The following is a 25,708-nucleotide window of genomic DNA, read 5'->3' as shown; positions in this document are numbered from 1 at the left end:
ACACAAATAAACCGCTCCAGACTCACCAGTAAAATGTGACCAGGCATTTTGTGCACTGCAGTTTTGCAGGTTTCTGGCAAAGTTCGCACAGCTTCTTCACTCCTTTAGGATTTGCTAGGGGGATAATAGTGGCCGACATCCCAAATAAACGAACAAATCTCTACTAAAACTCTCACCCAACAAAATGTGCTTAACACTGATACAAAACAAACAAAAAACGTTAATTCTGTGTCCTGACCACAAACTGTTTCAACGGTTTTCCCACTACAAACCAGCTCATGCAATATTTCTTGCTTTGTGTCTAAATAAGAAGTGTTTTTCCAAATTGGTTCCCATGGAGACGACCTCAGGGCAACCGACAAGGATTTAAATGTCCCTGCGAGTTTATGTTTTATATATTTTTATACAGTATTTATTGTTTTGTATTTTACAATATAGTAATTATGTTTCAATAGATATATTACATACCTTCTTATTTATTTTAAGAATTTGCATGACCCTTTTTTTGTCTCGAAATACAGGTAAAACGTGATCTACAAGTTTATCGCCATCTGGTGGTGAAATTATAATATCCGTTTCCGTGATTAGTTAAATGTTAAATTAAGTTAAATTAGTTAAATCTAACGTGTATTTTTCTTCTCATGATGACTAGGGATAGTTGTCGTAGGTTTTATACATTACATGGTTTATATAGGCCTACTACAAGCTTTATATTACATGTAAAGCCGTGATTTTGCTGTTCAACATTTATTTATGTCCTCCGTCTGTATCAAGAAGTTTTTTTAACCTAAACACTTAGGCCTACATGTTCTGAGGACAAGGGCATTATTTTCTTCTTCATGAATGCCATACTGGAGCAAATTGTCACATGGTATAACCATGTTATAACATGTTATGAGTTTACATTTAATAATTTATCAGATGATTTTATCTGACGTGACTTACAAATGGAAATAATACAAGCAAAAACAATTAATCTAATGCCGACAATACAAATAATAGTACCATTTCTATAAACACCATAATAAGATAGTTTAATGAAGGCCTATAATTTATGATTTCATATTTTTGTGCACTGCTTTTCACATTTTGCCTTAGTTTTGTTTCATAATTGCTGTACATAGTTTAATGGCACATTCCATTGTGACAACTTACCCGTAGCCTACTAACAACATCTGACCATTACGCGTATCTCATCATTCTCCCAGGGTGTATGCAACAACAAATTACAATTATATCAAATTGCATATATTTAACTCACAGTAATAACACATTAACATTTTTAAAAAAAGTTTATTGATTTGCTCATCCACACAAAAAACATCGAAACATAACATTTCACACGCAATGTTTAAAATACCTAAAAATACAAGTATTTAAGGGCCAGACTCTCTCCTAAATTAATCATGAAATCGTGAGTCTGCATGGAATCTCTGTGCACAAACACACAATACTTCCAACCCCTGTCTCTTGACCTCAGTCAATTATCTTTCAGACGGGAGACGTTTAAAAAGCACCCTGGTTAGTGTTACTTCTGTGTTCAATCGGCCCACAAGAAAAAGTGGGAATAAGAGGATGTAGAATTCTCAGCGTGGTCCATTTTCTGTACAGCAGTATTTTCCTTTACACAATACCAACACTAATACAAAACCCACCGCGTATAGTCGAGTGGAGTTTAGACAGCTCTTCCAGTAAACAGAAGTGCAGTCGGAGCAGCGACAAATGAACTTCTCGGAGATACTGAAATTGAGTCGTTAACACTGCACTGAACCTCTTTCTGCTTTTTGTCTCGCAACTGCTATTATTCAGCCGAGCTCTGAGATTAACCAACTTCGCCACACCAGAGAACTGGAGCGCCCATCACCGAGGACACAGACAGATCCATATCTACTCAGGGAAAAAGCGAATTAAAGTGCACTACACAAAGAATTGCCAACTGCTGTGACCAAAAAACGTTACTAGAAAATAATTACTTGCTTGTATTTGCACACAAATGTTTCTTAAAAATACTACATAGAAACTGCATAAATGATTCACCTGCTGTTAGGCCGCGGTGTCGCAATAAACGACATCGGCCAGAAGGTGGTGGTGTTTCCTCGCTTTTACAATGTATGATTTTACCTGAAAGTGACCTAATGCGGCACTCAAAGAGTGTCAAAACTGCCACCGATGTTTGAGATTTGCTAAATCTTGTGTATCTTGTTCTTTGTGCAGACCTGAGTCGTGTTGTTTTCCGCATCATTAGCAAAATGTACCCTAAAAAGCAGAAGGAATAAAATGGCTTCGGAAGCAGAAATATTCCTTCACCGGTTTGCATTTGCATAGGCACCTTCATTTTGCATTATAGCAGAACTTGAAATTAAGTCTTTTATCTTTAGCCAACAGAAATTCAGTACCGTGTTTGTTGCTGGCTCAGGTTGAAATTAAGGACTCTACTCTCTCTCAATTTTTGCACAAAACAAAAAATTCACATTAGACTATGAAGTTAAAATCAATACACATCCTCTTGATAAATGGCAAACAGCTCCCTAAAAGAGGCTTCGGGAATTAGTATCGTATGTACCAGCATGTAGATAGAAAGGCACCCAATCAAAGGCACAGGATCTGTTGGCAACCGTAATTAAAATGTTTCTAGACATCTAAAAACAACATGGTCAACAAAGCAAATTAACACACTTTTAAAGGGATCCCCTATTTGAATGTATCCTAGTGAGACAATTATCACCTTCACTGAATTAAAAAGTGAAACACGAGCTAAAGCACATCTCAAACAGACTGCTCATGTGAAGAAGCGATAATTGCCTCTCAGACAAAAACAAGACCTTTGCAATATAAGGTCTGCCGCAGTTCCTAAAAACAGTAACCACGGAAATCTCCATGGTTACAGTACAGTGAATAAACAGTTTGATGAGCAATGTGAGATCATGAGATCACCCGAGCAGGAAGCAACCTGTCAAAAAACATGAAACAGCACTTGGAAACAAACAGGGAATTCTTCTGCCATGCAAAAAAGTAAAACGCAGTACCTTCATATTTTACCTTAATTTGTGAGTGAAATTGAGTCTGTCCCGCGGACAGATGGGTTTTTACTAAACTATGTTCCGATTCAGAAAAAAAAATCACATCAAATCAATCCAAAAACGTTTTCCGTCTTGACATTTCTGCGTTTTGCCTTTATATGGCAGTCTAGCTCTATTTTCTACCAGCCAATCAGAACAGGGAAGACTACGCTACAGATACTAAAACATAAAAACTTCACACACAACTTCAAAAAAACGTGTATCCTACATATAATAATGACCTTTAGTCCACAAAATATTTCTATGACACAAATCATTCTCCCATGTCTTGATCTGACAAATTCTGTGCGCACGTCACTTTTTAAGTCACTTTAAATGTCACACATGGCAATAATATGATCAAAATCTGCTCCATTTTGGGCATTTTGAAATTTCATTTTAAGGCAGATGAACGGTTCAATTCTGGAGTCAAAAACTAGGAATGCTCTCGTAAAGGTGAATTGTGTGACATTAAGGTACAGAGAGACTACCATATAATTGTTGGGAGAATGAACGTAACATTTGAGGTGTGTGTGGGACTGCATAAAAGAGAGAATTTCTTGGCAACATTGTCTAAATGCTGGCTGAATCCCTAAGCAATGCATTAGAGGGGAAAAACATTTCTGTGTTTATCATTTTGGACGGTCAGAAGTGGAAGACATGGATTGTTGCCGTGTGTGCGCAGTTCAGTGTCCTTTCCCGTTTGGCAACGTCCGCTCACGCATCCCATGCGTCTCCATCCGCCTCCTTTGCCTTCTCGGTCAGGGCATTGTCTACATTTGTCTCTTCATCTTTTTCTTCCTGCCTAGCTCTTCTCTCCTCCTCCCTCTTCTCTTTGTCCACCAGCCGGTAGTTGATTCCCATTCCCACGAACAGGAATATGCTGGCGATCACCAGGACGATTCCACAAGCCTGATATGTGTATCTATAATCATCGTAGATATCATTGAGTCTTCCTGCAAGGGGAGAAATGGAAAAAAACGTTCATCAATCTGTGTTACACACTAACTGGCCCAGGACATGCTATGACGTTCACTGATTAGTGTAATTAAAGTCCAGTCCCAATCTTTGGTCTTTGTTTGAGCCAATGTTGCCATGACAAACTGGTCAGGATCGGACGTTTTGAAAGTGCCAGTGGACCACAGGCTTCTTACAAATGGCTTACTTAGTGTTCATTTTTGCAGTGTATTGTTTTTAGTCATAGTTGTTGTCTTTTTTTTTTTAATTGAAAAAAATAAAAAGCTTTTAAATGTAGTCATTATTTTAATGTCACCCATTTATCTTAGTAATAGTGTTTTACTTGACGAGAGCATGTAAAATTAGAATATCCAATAATTGTATATATTAATTTAACATTCATGAATTAATATTAAAAGTACTTTAAATGTTTTCAATATTTCATTTTATATATATAATTTTTTTTATAAAATATCCTTTACATTTTGTCAATATTTTGTCATGTCATATGAATTCATTTTTGTAATAGTTTAGTTGATGAGAAAATTAAACCAAATAATCAAATTTTACATATTAATTTTAATATTAATATTTTTTTAAACATTCTTTAAATTTAGTCAATATTTGATCATATTTCCACTTCAGATTTTATCAGTTTTTAATATTTCATTTATATATTATTTTTTTAAATAAAATATCCTTTACATTTAATCAATATTTTGTCATGTCATTTTGATTTAAAAAAATATATATTTTAGTTTATGAGAGAATATTAAATCAAAGAATCAAATTTTACATATACATTTTAATATTAATATTTTTTATTAAACATACTTTAAATTTAGTCAATATTTTATCATATTTTCACTTCAGATTTTATCATCACATTTATATTCATGCATTTTTGTAATTACATTGTAGTTGATGGGAACATGTACAATTAAACCAAATATTCAAGTACTTTATATATACACAATAAATTGTAATATGAATTAATATTACATTTTAAAATATTTATTATTTTTAATAAATGTATTATAATTTCATATATTCATATTTTTAACAATACTAAAAACATCACATAAATGTAGTCAATATTTTGTCATGTAATATGTTTTAGCAACAACACTTTAATTGATGAGAAAATATTCAAGCATTTTATATATTAAACATGTATCAAAATTAAATAAAAACAACGTGAAAATTGTCTTCAAAGGGATATTTCAATCAAAAACAAATTATGTCATCATTTTCCCTCATGTCAATCCAAACCTGACCCAGCATGACCTTCTTTGGTACATCAAATGGTCAGTGTTAAACAAAACTTGGTTACCAACATTATTCTAAATATTTTCTTTAGTGTTCCGCAGAAGAAATTCATACAGGTTTGGAACAACACGAGGGTGAGTAAATGATGAGATAATTGTCATTTTTGGGTGAACTATCCCTTTAAGATGAAAGTGTTTACACTTAGCCTTACCCAGTAATGGCGGTCCCAGCAGCACAGGTCCACACTCCACAATGGTGACTAACCCGACAGCACTGGAGAATCTCTGAGCGCCCACCAGGTCCATGAGAGTCTCAAACAGCACAGAACTGAGCCAGCCAAAGGCCACACCGAAAAACACAGCATAAATGGCAAAGCCCAAGTAATCGGTGGAGAATGGCGCCATCAAGTGGCAGATGCCATTATACAGCACAGATGCGGCAAAGAAGTACTGAATACGTGGACGGACCCAGCGTGTGTTGGCCACTAGGCCCATGGACGGCCGAGCAATCATGTCAGTAAAGGCCAGGATAGACAACAAAAACGCAGCCTTATCCTTGGAAATGTCTTTACTCTTCGCAAAGTTACTGAGGAACACAAGGGGTGCGAAGAGGCCGAAAAACATGATGACGTTTCCCAGCAGGTACAGCAAGAAGCCTCGGTGGGTGAACAGGGTCAGATCCAGAAAGCCGTTGATGGTCTGTAGGCATGTTTTTTTCTCTTGACTTTTGGGTTCGTCATCCTCTTTTGGAATGGCAGGTAGTGGTTTTGGTCCAATGGGCCGCATTAGCGACCCCGCAACACAGCAGTTCAGCAAAGCTCCTCCCAAGATGAGGAAACTGCCCCTCCACCCGAAATGATCAAACAGCCAGCTGTTCAATGGGGCCAGGGTGGACAAGAACACCGGGCTGCCCGCCATCGCGATGCCATTAGCTATTGGCCGCCGCTTGTAAAAGTATTTGCCGATCATGGTCAATGCTGGATTCAGATTGAAAGCCAAACCCAGTCCTAGAAACAGAGGAGAGAAAGATTGTATGCATGGTTTAGAGAGTGAGTTTGTAACTTTGATTATTTCATTGCTCTTGCTCTGTTTTCATGACCAGTGCCATGTACTTACCACCTATAACTCCCACACAGAAGTAAAGACCCTCCACTGTGTCACAGAAGGACGCGGCGACTAATCCTGAGCCAGACAGGCAGCCTCCAGCAATCATGATGGGTCGACTACCAAACTTATTCACCAGAATACTGCTGATTGGTCCTGTTGGGAGGAAAAAAACAGATTGGTTTTAAATAAAATAAAAAAGCAAACATAATTTAGGATAAAATACAAATCTAAATACAGCTCAAACTCTGATTTGTATGATTATTTATTTATACAGCTAAATACAAATTGAACATGAAATAAATATAAGACACTAGATTGGGTCACATTTTTGCAATTGCCAAAAGTATTGGGACATCCCTCCAAATCATTGAATTCAAGTTTTCCAATCACTTCCATGGCCACAGGTGTATAAAATCAAGCACAGGCAGGTAGACTGCTTCTACAAACATTAGTGAAAGAATGGGTGGTACCAAGTGTGGTACCGTGATAGGTTGCCACCTGTGCAATAAGTCCATTTGTGAAATTTCCTCACTACTAAATATTCTACGGTCAACTGTTAGTGGTATTATAACAAAGTGGAAGCAATTGGGAACAAAAGCAACTCAGCCACGGTGTGGTAGGCCACGTCAAATCACAGAGCGGGGTCAGCGCATGCTGAGGCACACAGTGCGCAGAAGTCGCCAACTTTCTGCAGAGTCAATAGCTACAGACCTCCAAACATAATGTGGCCTTCAGATCAGCTCAGGAACAGTGTGTAGAGAGCTTCATAGAATGGGTTTCCATGGCCGAGCAGCTGCATCCAAGCCTTACATCACCAAGTGCAATGCAAAGTGTCGAATGCAGTGGCAAAGCACGCCACCTCTGGACTCTAGAACAGTGGAGACGTGTTCTCTGGAGTGACGAATCACGCTTCGTGTAAAGTTAAGTGGAGGGGGGACTATGGTGTGTGGTTGATTTTTTTAGGGGTTGGGCTTGGTCCCTTAGTTCCAGTGAAAGGAACTCTTAATGCTTAAGACATTTTGGACAATTTCATGCTCCCCATTGTGTGGGAACAGTTTGGGGAGGACCCTTTCCTGTTCCAACATGACTGCGCTCCAGTGCACAAAGCAAGGTCCATAAAAACATGGATGAGCGAGTTTGGTGTGGAGGCCTGCACAGAGTCCTGACCTCAACCCGATAGTGCACCTTTGGGATGAATTAGATCAGAGACTGCCAGCCAGGCCTTCTTGTCCAACATCAGTGCCTGACCTCACAAATGCTCTTATAGAAGCATTCCATAAACACACTCCTAAACCTGGAAAGCCTTCCCAGAAGATTTGAAGCGGTCATAGCTGCAAAGGGTGGGCCAACTCCATATTAAACCCCACGGATTAAGAATGGGATGTTATTAAAGTTCATGTGCATGTAAAGGCAAGCGTTAGGGTTGCCACCCGTCCCGTAAAATACGGAATCATCCCGTATTTACAAGCAAAATGACGCGTCCCGTATCAAACCAATACGGGATCGGGATGCGATTTGTCGTGTATTTTACATAGGTCCACACATAGTTCAATAAACACATACGGATTTTGCAGTGTGGAGAATACTGATAGCAAATATAAAGAAATCAATTTCACAATAAGTAGTACAGGAGCTCATTTGTGCGTGATTGCGTTTTAGAGGCTTTGTTGGAGTCTCGAGAACATGCGCTGTGCCAGTGTGCCTGTAAACTTGCGCGTTTTTTTAAAAACATGTCGAGCTTGCGTCGCGTCCACCGTTTGAACGCAAGATATAGATCCAGATATAGAGCTAAATATCAAAAAGGTATCAATGGATCTGTCCAGTAACTCATGATGAACCTCAGGCTAACTGCACACTTTATGAGAAGCATTTCAGTGTCTCAGACTGTCTTGACTGTCAGACCGGTCTATGTGACACACACATCCGTGCTTCTAAAGGTATAGGCCTATAGTTTTTTTTAATGGATAATACATTAATATAATATTCCATACATTATCAGAGCTTGGCAGAGAGAATTATTATTTTTTAGACAGGTTAATTTAGCCTAATAAATGTTATTATGAATATAATTTATAATTTAGCTAGGCTATATTAATCATACATAATAAATAATGCTGTCATATAAAGTTTATGACATTTAAAACAAATTTAGATAAAAATGGGACAAATAATTACATGATAATATAGTCATAATTTAAGTAAATGAAAAATATATATATATTTTTTTGAAATTCAAAAAAGCGATTACTGGTTCAGAATGACTGCTTAAAGGGACAGTTCACCCAAAAATGAAATTTCTGTCATTATTTACTCTCCCTCAGGTTGTTCCAAACATGTATACATTTCTTTGTTATGTTGAACACATAGGAAGACTCCTACTATGGAAGTCAATGGTGCCCCTAAAGCAGCCTGTTACAAACTTTCTTCAAAATATCTTCTTTTGTGTTCAGCAGAACAAGGAAAAACTCATACAGATTTGGAACATCATGAGGGTAAGTAAATGATGACAGAATTTGGTTGGTGTGGGTCGTGAATGGGTGTCCCTTATTTTGCCACACTGAAGGTGGCAACCCTAGCAGGCTTCCCAAAACGTTTGGCAATATAGTGTAGGTATACGCAAATAAGTAAATAGTTTTAAACTGTATTCATTTATTTAGCTAAATAAATAAAAATATAAAATAATACAAATACAAATGTAACAAAAAATGTGTAACAGGGTTGCAAACATTTTAAACATCTTATCAAATAAAGAGAATATAAAATGTATTTAATTTGACCCCCTGAGGTTGACAATCAATATTACCAACCATTTGTTGAAAAAGAAAAATCACTTCGTTTTTTGTCCCATTTTAATGTTCCACCACAAGATGGCAGCACAACAGCAGTTGAATGATCACACCACTGACCGTTTCAAAGCAAGATAGCAGGAGAGAGACGCTTGTTGCACGAGGACACATGAGACGATTCAGAGGAAGGAAACTTCATTACATGGCATGTGATCAACTGAGGTGGTGTGAGGGTGAAAAACTTATTCAGCAGAATGAAGCTGACCTACAGAGACCAGAACAGGAGCAGACTAGTTTTCATTTCAGATACAACTTGGCTCAAACATTCTGGAAAGCAGACAAAACAAGCAGCCGAATATGACCTTCCTTTCTTCGACAGAATTAAGAGTTCCATCACAAATACACAACTGCAAGATTTAATAAGCAGTTTCAAAGATGCACAGTATTTATTTCTGAGCTGTACTGTGCATCACACAGTAGGAACATTCAAAAACAACAAAACACAAGAGGATGAAATAGCCGGGTTTTCTTGGTGAAAAAATAAACTGCTTTGTCAGTGTAGTGCTTTTCTTGTGAAAGGCCTCATTTAGAGCAGTGTCACCCTTAAAGCAATCAGAGTTGAAAAACTAAAGAGGTTATGTAAACGTGGTAACTAAGACTTTTAAACAATAAACACAGAAAATACCTAGTGATGTTTGCCATGATCCCTATAATAACACAACTTATATTACACAAATCCATCACAGAGCTATTGAGAGAACCTGAAACCTAATGCTAACGTGTCAAGATAAAGTAGCTTTAAAGAAAAACTCGATGGATAAATCCTTTTAGTGCACATAAAGGTATAGACATTTTATAAAATTGCTATCAATTCTTCCTTAATGTTTGCAAATTTTTTGTTGAAATATCTGCAAACTTTACATGTGCCGGTTGGCCATAAAGGCTAATTCCCATCATCAGGAGGAGGAAGTTTCCTGCATGTTCCATGCAGCCAATCAGAGTTCAAAGCCATTTGTTCGTCCCCCAGTCACATTCCTTGAATTAATTTATTCTGACAGGCTTTGTGTAGCACCAAACAGGCCATCCTTTCCAGCCCACACAAAAAAAGAGACAAAAACCGCAGTGATCCAAATACACATACACGATTATATAAACTGGTTCAGAGAGACGGGAGTCAGCGGAGGAAAATTTTTCGATATTCAATCTGAGAGCTACTTGTAATGTATTTTTACAGTTTTACAGAGAATTTATAGGAGCACAGCAGTGTGATTCTCACAAACACTGGAGAAAACTCACACTCCACAAGGCTGAAAACAGCCACAGATCACACAGTGTTACGTTTTTACACGAACACAGCCGTAAAGGCCCTGATATACCCATGACAAAGTACTTTTTCCTTTTTCACTTAGGTGTAAAATGAAGTTCAAAATATGTGACCAGCGATATACTGTTAGCGAACATCCAGTTTAGATGAAATATGTGCTGCACCCTCCATGCTTTCCTCTCCATAATAAAACAAACACATAACAAAATTAAGAAAACAGCAAGCATTAAACAAAGTGTCAGTGTCTCTTTTCATCAGAAGTACTACTTCATCTTCTACTATAAAGCAACTCTCCAGTGTGTTCATGTTTTCACTCACGGACGTGAACAGGAGAAATGAACCAGAAAAGATTTCAACGTGAAAGAAGGTGGAGCCTCCAGGCACACCTACCTATTATGTAATCTCTACGGACAAATGGTAGTACAAAGGTGTTTACCAGCCGTAGTCAACAAAGTTTGCTTTGGCAAGCTGTTTCGAACTCCCAAAAACTCCAGGCCAAAACGAACTTTGTTTGATTTTGCTTGTAATGACGTCACATCAGTACGTTCTTCGATTTCGCTTGAAGGGCCTTGAAGGGCGCAAAAAAAATTATATAGTGATATACTTATATAGTGATATACTTATATAGTGATGACCGATTTCAAAATAAGGCATCATGAAGCCTCAAAGCGTTATGAATCAGCGAGTCGAATCATGATTCGGATCGCTTGTCAAAACGCCAAACTGCTGAAATACGTGACTTTGGCGATCAAAACCGCAGAATCGACTGATTCATAACGCCTCGAAGCTTAATGATGCCTTGTTTTGAAATCGGTCATCACTATATAAGTCGTTATTTAGGGGTTTTTTTGCGCACAAAAGCTATTATCGTCGCTTTATAAAATTATTGTAGAACCACTGTAGTGAGATGGACTTTGTAACGACGTCTTTAGTACCTTTTATGGGTCTTGAGAGTGTACCGTGCATTGTGCCAATGGAGGCCTTTCTGAGCCATCGGATTTCAATTAAAATATCTTCATTTGTGTTCCAAAGATGAACGGGTCATCTTACGGGTGTCGAACGACATGAGGGTAAGTAATTAATGACAGAATTAAAAATTTTGGGTGAACTAAGCCTTTAACATTTAACAATACAATTTTTCTGTCTTTTCTTTTTTTTTTTTTTACAAAACATGGCAATGCATAACTTATTCAACTATGTCAATAATTATGACTAATATTTTCACATTTTATTTTCGTTTTTTTGTGCATCGTGTATACAAGTGTGTCCAGCCTGTTAGGCGGTTTACAAACACGCTCGGAATAAAGTTTCACCTGAGACATTTTGAGGAAGAGATCGAGAGCTGGACGGTTCGACAATTTCTGGTACTCACATTGGTGGCTGTTGATGGAGCCTCTGGTGTAATGAGGACATACTTGTCTGAGCATTGTGAGGTTTCCGAAATCTCTACGATGTTTTGAGAGGAAATAACCTGTGTTAGCCTAGAAATCTAGACGCACCCTAGAGGCAGCAAATCTAATTTGCCACGAGTGTAGTCTAGCAACTCTCTGTAGACCTGCGTGCTGGAAAAACCAAACTCTGGTCAGGCCAATCACATTGTGTATAGAGTCGGTGGGCGGGCTTAACATAATGACGGCAGAGTTACGCCGGTTCTGCGTGCTACTTGTAAACAAAGAAGCTGGCAAACAGCGGTCTTTCCAACCGGCTTTGACTACGACTCTGGAAGACTTGGAGTTGAGCTTTTCTTTGAGAAAAGAACAAAGAACGGCACTGAAGTCATTCTTAAGAAAAGAAGAAGTGTTCGGAGTTTTGCCGACCGGATACGGTAAAAGTTTAATCTATCAACTAATATTAGCTCCGCTTCACCTTCTTCTTTGCTCTGGTTGGTTGTGGCGCTCATGGCGCAATCCAATTGCGTGCAGAGGGAATTTGAAAGACAACCGTTTATCCCACCCCTCGGATTGAGCCCTGCTAAAGGCGAGTTTCCAGACCCAACATCTTGATGTGGGTCTGGCTTGTCAGGCTAAACCTGTGTTGCTGTTACATCCAAAATCTGATCGATGTGTCTGTGTCAAACCATGTTGGTACCAACTTGTACAGTTGTGAGGGGCCCAATCTTAGACAATATTTGCCACTTTTGGTTTGATTGTCTATAGTCTCTAGCAAGCACATTTTGACCAACTTGCAAGGTCCTGAGTACAAATCGTTTTGGATTTTGGCTACACTGCTTGGTTTGCACATGCTGGCGCAAGCCAGGTTTAAGTAAGTCTAGACGTGAATGAAGCATTTTTCCCGTAAAGAGTGTGGCAGGAGACTGACCTGTGAGCGGAGTTCCTAAAGGTTAAGGCTGTAGCGATCCACTAATCTCATGATACGATACACGATATTCAGCTCACAATACGATATATATCATGATATTCAGCCAACAATACGATTCGATATAATTCAATACACTGACATCATTTTCTGAAAGATTTAAAGGGGACAGAGTGATTTTGGTGACATCTTGTTTGTATTCCATTTACTTGAATTGAATTAATTGAACTGAAAACTAAAAACATAAATTACACAATATATGTCTCTGACTGGACAGAGAGTCTACAGCTTGCAAATGCTGGACAAAATTAATCAAAGATGTGTTGAGAAAATTAGTTCCATTTACTGAAACTTTTGAAAAGTAAATAAAGTGCAGTATTGCAATTAACAATGGAGTTTTAAAAAGTGCAGCAAGTGGCCTGTTCTGAACAATTTCTTTGACAGCTTTTTTAGCTTGACACTGAAAATATGAGGTAGCCAGTCTAGCCACCAGGTAAGTAAACATAGTACCATGGCTTCTCCAAACCATCCAATAATTCAAGCCACTAAGAAGAACATTTAACTTAAAATGTACCCGTCTTAACCGAGTAGTTTAAAGGTCCTGTTCTTCGTGATCCCATTTTTCAAACTTTAGTTAGTGTGTAATGTTGCTGTTAGAGCATAAATAATACCTGTAAAATTATAAAGCTCAAAGTTCAATGCCAAGCGAGATATTTTATTTAACAGAAGTTCCCTTTCAAAGCCTACAGCGAACGGCCGGTTTGGACTACATCTCTGTACATCCTGCTTTAATTACGTCAGTAGAACAGTTTGTTGACTAACCTCCGCCCACAAGAATACGTGAAAAAAGGGGGCGTGGTCTTGTTGCTCCCGCGTGGAGAAGAGGAAGTGTTGCGTTTGTATAGTGTTTGTCGCCATGTCGTCGAGACGCTGTTATTTTCATCCCGGAGTCAAATCACCTTTGTTTGGCTTTCCCAGGGACGCTGTACTTAGAGATCATTGAGCGCATGCATCCCCGTTATGGTAAGAGGCGTGACCTTTCCGGTAACGTGCGCTCTGCGTGCGCTAAGCTGCTGTCGAATCACAACACGGGAACCGCTGGCACAATCAGAACTCGTTACGCGTTTCTGAAGGAGGGACTTCATAGAACAGGGAAATCTTTCAAGCCGTTTTGAGGACAGTGAAAACAGTGGTATACAGATAAGCAAATTGTGTGAAAAATACGTTTTTTTACACGTGAAACATGAACACATGTTATATTGCACACTGACAATCAAAGCTTAAAAAAACCACGAAAAACGGGACCTTTAAAACATGCGTAACAAGCTCCCATTCCTCGTTGATAAAGTGGGCCGTGATGGTGACATGCTTCAGTTATGTGCAAGGTCCAGCCGTCGCACGTCAGGGCAACTCTCTCCACGCTGGCCAGGGAGGCTTTGACGTATGCCCTTGTCTGAGCGTACAGCCTGGGAATGCAAACCTTGGTGAGGTGTTCGTGTGTTGGAATAGGATAGCGGGGCTCCATCGCGTTCACCATGCGCCTAAAGCCGCGTTTTCCAACACCGAATACGGTCTCAAATCCTGACAAATATAGTAGGCAATGGACTCTGTAATCTAAACCTAAAGTTCTCCCACACATATGCTTTTAAGCATGAAGGTGCGGGATTTATATTCGCCCCCATTTTCTTGAATCTCCTCGCTCTGACTCCGTAAACAGGAAGAGGTAGACGTCGGCGTCTGTGTAAAGTTAGTAGTACGGGTAACCTGCTCTACAGCGACACTAGCGGCTGGCTGACCAAATCGCGCTTCCTGCAACGCAAACGGGGGTAAACACGGGGGATTTGAATGGGACTTATGTATCGATACTCGCGGCTTAAAAATCTATACTTTCTTGGGGAAAAAAATATCGATTTATATCGCAGAATCAATAAAATTGCTCAGCCTTACTAAAGGCAACAAGAAAGTTTGCAATCTTTTCTTGCCGTGGCGCAATCTCTTCTCCCATGGCTTTCAGACACTGTTTCAGGAACTGAGTAAAGCGTTATGCCAGACCACTCATTGCAGGTTGGTAAGGAGTAAATGTATTGTGCTTAATTCCATTGCACTTGACAAATGACTTGAATTCCTCCAAGGTAAACTAGGTACCATTATCGTTGGCCAGTGTGGGAGAACAATGTGCAGAGCAGTTCAACAGTCATTGTAAACGTAACATTTTTGACAGGAAATACCTTTGGCCATTTTGAATGTGTCCACTACTACTAGGAACATTTTGTCAAGAAAATGTCCACACATATAAAGGTGCTGCTTGTGCCTGTCGTTAAATCTGTTGACACCCAGAGCATGTTTTAGCTAGATCTTCCATTTGGCGATCTAGTCCAGGCCACCAAACATTGCTTCTGGCTAGGCCTTTTATTTTAACAACACCCAAATGTCCTTTGTGTAAGGCAGTGAGTACCTTGGCTCGTAGCTTGTGTGGCACAATCACTCGGGTACCCCACATGACACATCCTTGTGTTACAGAAAGCAGCTCACGGCGGTTTGAGTATACAGGAAGTTGTGGGTATCCTCTAGCTGGCGATCCTTTCATGGTCAGGTCAAACACTTTGGCAAAAACAGGATCTTGAATTGTATCCCTTTGTATTTGAGCACTTGTGACAGGAATGGTTCAATTTGAGCAATGTGAAACATATTTGAGTTGAATGAAGAATGAAGTGTTTCCCATACAAATAATGATTAAACTTCTTCACCCCATATATCAAGCTTAAGTCCCCCCGAACAATCCTGGCATATTTGCATTCCACAGCAGTCAAGGACCTAGATGCAAATGCTATTGGCCTCTCCGATCCATCATCCATCAGAGACAATACGGCACCTATTCCATATGGCAAAGCATTGCATGCTAGACTCAAAGGAAGGCTGGGGTCATAGCCTCTGAAGTGATCATTTGTTTAGCTGTCTTGAAAGCCTTGTGACACTCTTTGAACCACATCCATTTGCTTTTCTGTTGCAGCAATGCATTCAATTGATTTACCACTGTGGAAAGATTTGGCAAGGATTTGTGATGATAATTCACATGTCCAAGAAACAAACAAAGCTGGTTCATATTTTCCGGTCTTGAGAGGGTGTGAACCTACACTGGTCTCACGTTTCAGTTCGATTACGATCATCATGCCATCGATTCGGTTCGGTTCGATTCGATATCACAATGCACTGCATCCTCATATATATAATTTTGTCAGTCAGTTATATGAACTGAACCTTTCATTTTACCTGCTCAAAGAAAACACGCTTCTTGAATGTATCAAACATCAAACAAAACTCAAGTCTGGGCAAAGAAGACAACAGGAGCCCATTTCAGAAAGGAGGTTAAGTGAAAACTCTGAGTATGTTAACCCTGAAATAAGGGAAACTCTGGGTTTTCTGTTTCAGAATGGGAGGTATGTCAAACCCGAGAAAGCAGGGTAAGTCAAGCCCATTTCTAAAAGAGAGGTAACTTATACTCAGAGTCAGTTACCAGGGTAACTTACTCTGTGAACCTAACCTGGTCAGGAGCAGGTTTTCTTTGGTAAACCTAGAGTTTCTTTCAGTCTCCTCCCCTTTTTAAAGCACCAGCGGTGTTTAAATACTTAATTCATTCATTCAAATGCCACAAATGCTTTTCTTACTGAGTATTTTGGTCATATTTCAAGTACAAATATCAAAAAAATATAAATTTAATCTAAATCTAAAGTAAGCGAAGTTTACTTTAAACACATTAAATTATCTGCCACTTTGCAAAAATGATTTTCTTACTATGTATATTTGTCGTGCAGGAACATTCATTCATTGCTCATATTTCATCATGAGGACACTGTCAAAGTGACAAAAATGGCATGTCCTTTTATACAGGAAGGATCCTGACATTCACTTGATAAACCTCCAGAAGTAACCTAATAATTAGAATTTCCTTTAGGATTTGCAGTGCTTGGACGCATTGATGACACTCATATTCCCATCATCTCACTTTCTGAAAACGGATTACTGTATGGAATGGAAGGATGCTGCCAGATGGTAGTACGAGATATATGCCATAACCACCACCACAGCTGTTAAAAACATTTATTTAAAATGTTTATGGTCATCTTTATTTCCTACAAATGCTTTATTATTTTTCCTGTTGGATGTTAATACTCTTCCTCCATCTCCTCTTCATCTGTCAGTGGTGCTGGTATTTGGCTGGCCTTACTAGAAGTCAAATGTTAATATCATTACCCAATTAATAAATGTAACAGGTGGGATTAGAGAACATTTCATTATGTGAAAAGAGCATAGACCCTTTTCACATTTCTGGGTTTCCGAAGCTGAAGTCGTCATAGTTGGGTTAACTATTATAGCGGTGAATGAGAGAATACATTAAATATATATTTTTGTGTCCCCATTTGCTCGAATAGCAAAAGAAAAACTCCACAATAGTGCTTTCACAACCTTCAAAAAGAGGGAATAAATAGAGTGAGATTGATAACGGAAGTGAAAAGAGAGAAAGATATAAATTTTCACCATCACTCCCATAGACGCTTTATTAGAAACACCCTCACAGCACCGGTAACTTGTTTTTTGTAATTTGATGCAAAAGTAATATAATACAAAGTATTAGTGTTATAAATGTACATACATAAAAAATAAATAAAAAATACCAAAAACATTGCAGGATTTACGATATTGATGACCATTAAAACATGTCATCACTGTGAAAAGGGTCAATGTGGGAAAAGCTGCTTCATTGGACATTGAATGATATTTTTCTAATATGTCAAATGTTTGTAAAGTCATTAAACCTACACCCATGAACATTTTATGCTTAAAGCTTTACCTGATTGAATTCTATTTTTGCCTTTTGGATACCATGAAAATTAAACTTAATTAAAATAATTAAGAAATTAAACTTACATATTGACCTGTTGGGTGCTGTTGCCATGGTGAATTGTAATTTCTGAGCTCCATTGATCGTGGCTTTTCATAGTTGGAGTGCATGTGCTTAACTCAGAGTCAGTCTACTCAGAATTGATTGAACTACCTCAATTCAGCTGTTCTGAGACCCAAAACTCAGAGTTTCCCATCTCAGAGTAAGTCAACTCAGAGTTCAAGTTTAAACTCAGAGTTGGTTGAACCTCCTTATTGAAACGGGCCCCAGGAGCGTTTAGAACAAATACACAAAATACTAAAAGCCACTTCAGGAGGTGGTCTGGGCCGCATTACAGTGAAAGCTAAAGTCCTCCCAACGATGCTAAAAAATAAACGTGTAAGAGCATTATGGGCTAGCCGATATGACATGTTATAGCCAGATATGACCGCGAAACTGAAGCATGCATCGCCGCAGACGAGCAGCTGCGTTTCTCTTCATAAAGTCAGCGCACAAACTACCGCAAATAAAACCGAAAGCAAGCCGCAGGTGCTCAACATGCAATCATATTCATTAAAAGTAAAAAAAAACCCGAATTACATCTTACCAGTGCTGTTGCCACGCTCTCTTCTATTGCAGTCTTTGATTTTGAAATTAATAAAATGCAGCTCATATCTGTTGTTTTCGGTGACGTTAACTCCATTAAATCTGCATATGGCGCAGGAATTGGAGATCGGATTTATATCCATTTTGCAGAGATACATTTATGTGACCAAATGTAAATGAAGTTGTTTTGATAAATCAGATAGATATCTGATCTGTGAAAAAGCATGAAGTGACCAGGTGTAAACAGGCCCTTTAAGAACTCTAACATTGATATAATTTGATCCATTTTTGGCTGAGCTGGGTCCAGCCAAGCGATACGCAGGCGATACGTCCGTGATAATTAATGCGATATGGCTCAGCTTGTCAGTGAACTACGGCTCTGTGTAGTAAATGCCGCTCTATCTGAAAGCAGGTGATGGCGATTTACTACTAATCAAGGAACCGGCTTTACTGACGAGATGCGCCTAACAATGTCATGTGATATATCGCCCAGCCCTACCCAGATGTCTGCTTTTAAAGTAGTTGGAGCATTTTTAATTTTTCACACTCGCGTCTCGCCTCTCGCCTCCTGCTGCCATTGTATGCTACCGTGACAACACAGGTACGCAACAAATGACGGCAGAAAAGCGTCAGTACATTATAATCGGTTATGGTCTATTACTGAACCGATACCGAATCGTCCTCGTCTGCATCGCGATGCATCGAAGAAATTATTAATTTCGACACCCCTACGGTCTTGGGGTCTTCAAAACAGCGTAGATTTTATCTTGATATTTGTGAAGGCCGTCCTTATCAATTTGGTGTCCACAGTATTAAACTGAATCTTTGAAAAATTCACATTTGCTTTTGTTTGCTCTGCCCATACTCAACAAGCCTTTCAAGAACAGCATTCAAGTTTGCCAGGTGAGTATCATGGTCATGGCCAGACTATAATATTATCTAAATAGCACTATGTGCCTGGGATACCTTGCAAAACCTGATCCATGGCTCGTTGCCACACTGCTGGCGCTGACACGCCAAAACCAGTTGCAGCGGAAGAGATAATTGTCAGGTACTTTTTCAAAGATTGTAAGTACACCTGGTAAAGACTGGGTTAATTGTGACCTTAAAGTCACCACAGATTCTTCTTTTTGACAATTGGAACTAGAAGTGTAGCCCAGTCAGGCCAGCTTACTTTAGTCAGGATTCCTTGGTCTTCTAGTCATTTTAGCTCAGCCTCCACTTTTGGGCGTACTGAATATGGTACAGGGCGTACCTTGTGAAATTTTGGCGGCACACCAGTCTCAATAGTAAGCCTTGCCTTAATGCGCTTCAGTGTTCCAATGCCATCTTGGAAAACTTGTTCTAGTTTGTCCTGCACAAAGCCCATGGTTAACTTGGAGGTAACTTCATTGGCTTTCATGGACTGCTATTTGAGCTGAAAAAAGCCATCCACGTCCAAATAAGAGTACTCCACCCTTTTCAGCCGATAAAGATCCAAAAGCACCTTTTGTTTTCACATTTGACTTTCAGTTTTCCCATGGGTGCAATTTTCTCACCTGTGTAGGTCTTGAGCATTACTGAAGTGCACTTCAGTTTGATTTTGTCAAAACGGTCTTCTAATTCTCTAATTATATTATTTACAGCGCTGATCCTGTCAAATTCCATCTTCAATTTGACCCCTTCAATGATAGGAGTCACTCAGATAATTTTGCGGCCTGTCTCTTTAAGGGAATGCAGCTGAATTTATGACAAGTCTGCCAAGCTTCTCAGCTTTACACATTTTCTGTATTCCGATGTTGCCTTCCTTTGCAGTTCCAGCGTGTCTTTTGTGGCTGTCTCCATATAGGTGGCGATTTGTAGTGGTCGCGAGTCAAAGTGAGTTCCCCTCAGTAAGCATGCTCTCACCGTACAGACCGTAAACAAGTAGAGATCGACCGATATGGATTTTTCTATAACCGATGCCGATGTTTAGACGTCAGGGTCAGCCGCTGGCCGATATGTGCTGCCGATTTTAGGGCTGATATCTTGAAGTTTTCCCCTTCATTTGCATGCAAAAATGTCACTAATAATAAGTGGATGCATAACATTTCTAAACTAAACTTTCTCATTTATTGAACACTGACCTAACCATTTCTCGAATCTTAATTTTGTGCACAGCACGGTATTAAAATAAAATATTTATTCAAAGTTAACAAAACAAATCAATAAACTGACCAAGTATTAATGATAACCATGGCCATAATTCCCATTCTATGCAATGCATCTATACACTATATCTAATTTGCATAGTAATGTGTTTTTGGGACAATATGTAATGTACAAAGACGTGTAATAATGGGAGTAATAAAAAGTAATATTTTCAATATTTTTAGACACTATTAAGTATCTTTGCATCTGCCTGAAAACTAATTCTAACAGGTAAGAGGTAAAAAAGTTGTGTTTTATTTAGGGCAAAACAACCCTTTATAAAACACACAAAAAAGGATTTAATAGATGTGGGAGCTGAATACATAAACAAAACAAAAACAAGACTACAACAACCAGAATTTCAAGGGCCCGCTTCCTTTGTTTTGCTGCATGTCTCAGCCTTGCCCGTTTTTCTTTGACGCATTTCTTTTCATTTTTATTTTTTTTATTACTTTGTAATGTCACTCTTCACAAAACGAGAAAAGAAAAAAAAAAACAGCGTTCAATGGATTTTATAGACTGTATAGCCTCGAGTTTCGCAAGCCTGCATTAACTCAGCACTGAATAAAAACTTCTGATAACATGGGGCTAATATGTTAGCAAGCAAGCTGCTGATAGTTTTCGACTACAGTCCTTAAAGTTAACTGCAAGAAAGCGAACCTTCTACCAGCTGTAGCATTATGCCAGTTCCAGACGGTTCCACCGCACCAATATCACGGGGTTGCCCGCAGACATGCCTGACTTTAAATCGGCGCTACTAAACATGGATATCAGCCGTTGCAGATATATTAAAAATTACAAATATCGGCCCGATATATCGGCCGACCTGTAAGTAGTTTGTGCAAATAGTTCGGCCTATGTACCAATATGTAGTTCATGCAATGATATTTAAATTTTATGACAGACCTAGAGGTTTGGATGTTTTGTTAATGGCATTTATTCCTGCAATATTACTAAGAAGAATGTAGGAAATAGTTCTGGTGGATGATGGGCCCCTCAAGAGGTAAAGCCCAGGGACCCCTTAATGTGGCCCTGCCTGCATGTCATGCGACCATTATCCGACATCAGAGAACTGTGAACATGTGAACAATTTATAATCTCAAGGGGAATTAAGTAAATATTTCAGGTCAAAGGGGTTAAGCACACCAAAGAAGTTTGGAAATGGCTGGCATAGGATATTCTCATTTTGCTGTGCTAAAGTTCAAGTTTGGTGAACTCTCACTTGCAAATTGTACAGCAACAAGTTGTTTAACCAAGAGAGGATCTAAAAGTCACAGATTGATCAAATCAAATAAATAAATCACATCATTCCTCCAGTCTTCAGTGTCACATGATCCATCAGAAGTAATTCTAATATGCTGATTTGAACAAGAAACATTTCTTATTATTATCGTTGAAAACGGTTATGCTGCTTAATATTTTTTTGTAAACCGTAAATCCATTTTTAAGGATTCTTTGATAAATGGAAAGTTCAAAAGAACAGCATTTATGTTGCAAAAGATTTAAATTTCAAATAATAACGTGTTTACTGTCACTTTAGGTCAATTTAATGAATCCTTGTTGATTAAAAGTATTTAAATAAACATACAGACTCTGTATACCGTATAGCAGTGACATTTTGATTAGTGTGACTAGAAAAAAGAGGATAGAAAGTGATAAAGATTCATTCATTCATTAGGTTACTACAGCACATGCTCATTTGCATTTACATTTATTAAACTGCAATATTTCTTTCAAACTTTCACTTTTTAAAATTCACAGTCACATTTACACCAACTGGTTCACAAGAAAGAAAAGAGCAACTCTATCTCTCTCTCTCTCTCCCTCCCTCCCCCTCTCTGCATTTCTCAGGTTATAGGTGACTGGAAGAGCCTCTTTGTTGAGTTCAGGCTACGTGCAAAGCAACATGAACATAATCTAGTCAGTGATGTAATATATGTAATGTACTATATATAAGTGAGTGTAGGAAACCACAGACACATTTGACTCCAGGAAGTGACATCATCAGTCTACACTGTACTCAGCCACATTCTCTCTTTGACGTGGTAGTTTATATACAAATATTAGTCATACTACGTGTACGTTTGTCTCCTCCCTAGTACAGTGTCAAGTGACTTGACATCTCTTCAAACCTTAAACCAAAACTTCATAGAAGTAAAGAAGTGTGGTTCAGCGGTCTTCTATGTGATTGCCTGCTAGAACATCAAGTAGGAAAACCAGTTTAAACCAACCTCTACCTAATCAGCTTAATCATACGAAAACTTGTAAAAATACATGCAAACAAAACACGGATGTTGAGCCCTGTAGTGCACATCAGTAGCAAAAAGCAGGTCAAAGTTTAAACACACAGCTGTGTTTCAGATCTGACCTTATTTTACTCTACCAGAACACAGCAGAAACAAAACAACTAGAGAGAGAGAGTGAAGTCCCTTTCCACACCAAGAACGATAACTATATTAGCGTCCAAACCAGCAGACGATAATGTTGTGTTTGTTATAAGCGCACACTGCAATTTTTGTTGTTTGCCACTTTAAATGCTCGAGCTCTTTAAAGTCTGGTGGGTTCTGATTGGCTGTCCCTGTTTTTATCATTTACCAGCTGGAAAACAATATAGTTTCTCTGTGCCATTATCGTTATAGCTGTGGTGTGGTGTGGACTGATTTTTAAAACTATATCTTTATATTTATCCTTGGTGTGAACGGGCCTCAACACAAAATTCAGAATTGAACAACTCAGTTTTCATTCAGATGGCTGGCGCGGAGACCTGGAGGGCAAAACATCCATTGAACTGCAGCACAAGCCCGTCTATTTTCCATCTGTTTCATACCATTAATATTTAGATCTCCTCTCAAAAGAAGAAAAACTAATGTATGAGAACAAGCTGCAAGTTTGTCAGTATTTCAATCCCTACAAACAGCAGGATATTCTAAAAGGCCGTTCACACAGAATGCATTTTTAACATTCCACAGGTGTTTTTTTTTGTTGATATTTTAATGCAAATATCTTACATATTGTGCCTTTAATAAAACATTTTTTAATTCAGATCGATTTTCGAATGCAGAACATGCATGAAAACAACAGCTGGGATTTATCACATCAACAGCACAATAGACATCATAGTGCGATGGAGGCACTGCTTCATGTGAATTTTCCAAGTGGTGCTCACTGCAGAGATAAATGATGTCCAGCTCCACCTCTCTGGACATGATGGGTGGAGTTATGTTTAACGATAGGGTTATGGGTAGGATTTAAGGTGTGATTTGAAAGTCTATAGCTCCACCGGTTGCATCTAGCGAGGGGGGAGCTGGACGTCAAGCTCCACCTATCGGCTCTGCAGTGAGCTGCCTCTTGACTTTTCCTCATTCTCAATTAAGGCACGTGTGGGTTTCGTAGCTTTGCCACAAACATTGATAATTCATCAAATATCCCATTTCCATGAGTGGACTATCCCTTTAACTACATTAGTCCATGTTATGTAAGGTCTGAGCAACCATGACAATGAAGTTTCATTCTATGTTAAAACCAGTTTAAGAAAAAGGTCATATGGTATTTGCAGAATCATGAGAATTGTCAAGGCCTGCTGATGCATGTCTGAAGAAACTAAAAGCATGAGTGTGTACAGTACACTACTGCCAATCAAAGGATGAAGGAGAGATTTGGTAGTTTTTGGTAAATGTTGGGTAACTGAAATCTAATGCGGTGAGCAGAGTTTTTTGGCATAAATAGCGCAGTGAGGGTTGTTTTTCCAAGATAACAGCTGTCACTAACAAATACATGATTATTTGCCAAACATTCAAGAGGGTTGAACTGACATTAACTCTGTTACCGCATGTTAAGCCAATAAAAATATGAGAGATAGAAAAATTAAGACAACTTTCCATTTCAAAAGTGGTCGCACAGTTTGTCCTAGTGGGGAATGGCTCCTGTCATTCTGCCACTAGACACAACTAAGACCTCTAATCTCGAATAGCCAAACTTTTGACAAGGAACAAAGCCTGGTTCACACAGCAGAGTATGACCAAACGATGCTTACAAAAAAACACAAAAAACGCCTGACCGACATCTAAATTGACCAACCACTTGCCACTTGCCAACCACTTATATACCGTTTATGGCACGTCTCTCTTCTAACATTAGGGCACGTTATACACAGGAGAGTTGCGCAGATACTGAGATACTCAAGCAGCTGTTCGGTCTTCAAGTATTAGGACACATATTACATCACTGCCAATACTGAAATCCTGAAAACTCATGTTCTGAGAAAGAAACTCCTGCTAAACTCCTTTCTAAAGAGCATCTTTCACTGGCGCCCATAATAAAGTCCTTACAGGCTCTCACAAATATTTACACAACACAACTTCTGCCTCGCTAATATATTTGTGTGTAATAACTTAATTCAATTCAAGTCAATTCATTACTGATAGAGAGATAAAGTAAGTACTAGGGATGAAACGGTATGGAAATTTAACATCACGATTATAGTGACCCAAATTATCACGGTTATCAATATTATCACGGTTTTGTTCAAACGAGATGAAAGTGTTCAAAAAGAACTGATGCACACACTTAAAACATTTCAACAAGTTTTATATTTGAAAATCAACAAACAACAAATAAATCAAGCAGCTCTATGCACTTTTTAAAGCTAGATTCTGTGGGATTTCCTTCCTTAATGGCCGTCGTCAATAGCAACGCATAACGCATAAATAATAATAATTTGTCGTAAATATAATCTCTAATATTATCTCTGATGAGAATATTGCTTGAGAATATATTTACAGTGTTCAGCAATGATGCATTTAAATCTAGCATATTTTGTGTTAGAGCCCAAACAGTATCCAAGTGAAATAATGCATATCCATATTTCCATATGATTTGACAGTTAATTTTATTAAATATCAAAATGTGTGCATCATACCTGACACCTAAATGATCACTTTACAGTCAGTTTTATGACTGTCATTCTCTTCAAATGCTGAAGTTTGAAACGTGTAACGTTACCAATGTTGTATGTAACTTTAGAGACGGTCCCTAAATTCACCAGCGTTATGCCAGTCATATCAGACGCGCTGTGCTTCTGCTGTGTTTTTAAAACCATTTTCGCTGCTGAAATAGAACAAAAACAGTACAACCACTATATGATGAATGAATCTCCTGCATACATCGCACGTTTATCTCTGCTTTTAGTGTAGATTTCAGCGAGTAAGAGCGGCGCGCGCTCTGAATGAAACTCCGGC

At 38.6% G+C, this 25,708-nt stretch overlaps 1 protein-coding gene across 1 annotated transcript in view; it reads right to left on the bottom strand.

Annotated features, from left to right (window-relative positions):
- Positions 1–1,277: 1,277 nt before the first annotated feature.
- Positions 1,278–25,708, bottom strand: part of slc16a1b (solute carrier family 16 member 1b) — a 39,520-nt gene continuing 15,089 nt past the window's right edge. Inside the window, exons 3-5 of the mRNA XM_079827207.1 lie at positions 6,401–6,544; positions 5,497–6,291; positions 1,278–4,015 (exon numbers count right to left, since the gene is read on the bottom strand). Coding sequence (XP_079683333.1) covers positions 3,777–4,015; positions 5,497–6,291; positions 6,401–6,544 — 1,178 coding nt within the window. The 3' untranslated portion in view covers positions 1,278–3,776. The remainder of the gene's footprint in view (positions 4,016–5,496; positions 6,292–6,400; positions 6,545–25,708) is intronic.

The sequence above is a fragment of the Gobio gobio genome (assembly GCF_949357685.1).
Source record: "Gobio gobio genome assembly, chromosome: 10".
Lineage (NCBI taxonomy): Eukaryota > Metazoa > Chordata > Actinopteri > Cypriniformes > Gobionidae > Gobio > Gobio gobio.
Note: the sequence above shows the minus strand (reverse complement) of the source record. Positions and strands in the feature narration are given on the sequence as shown.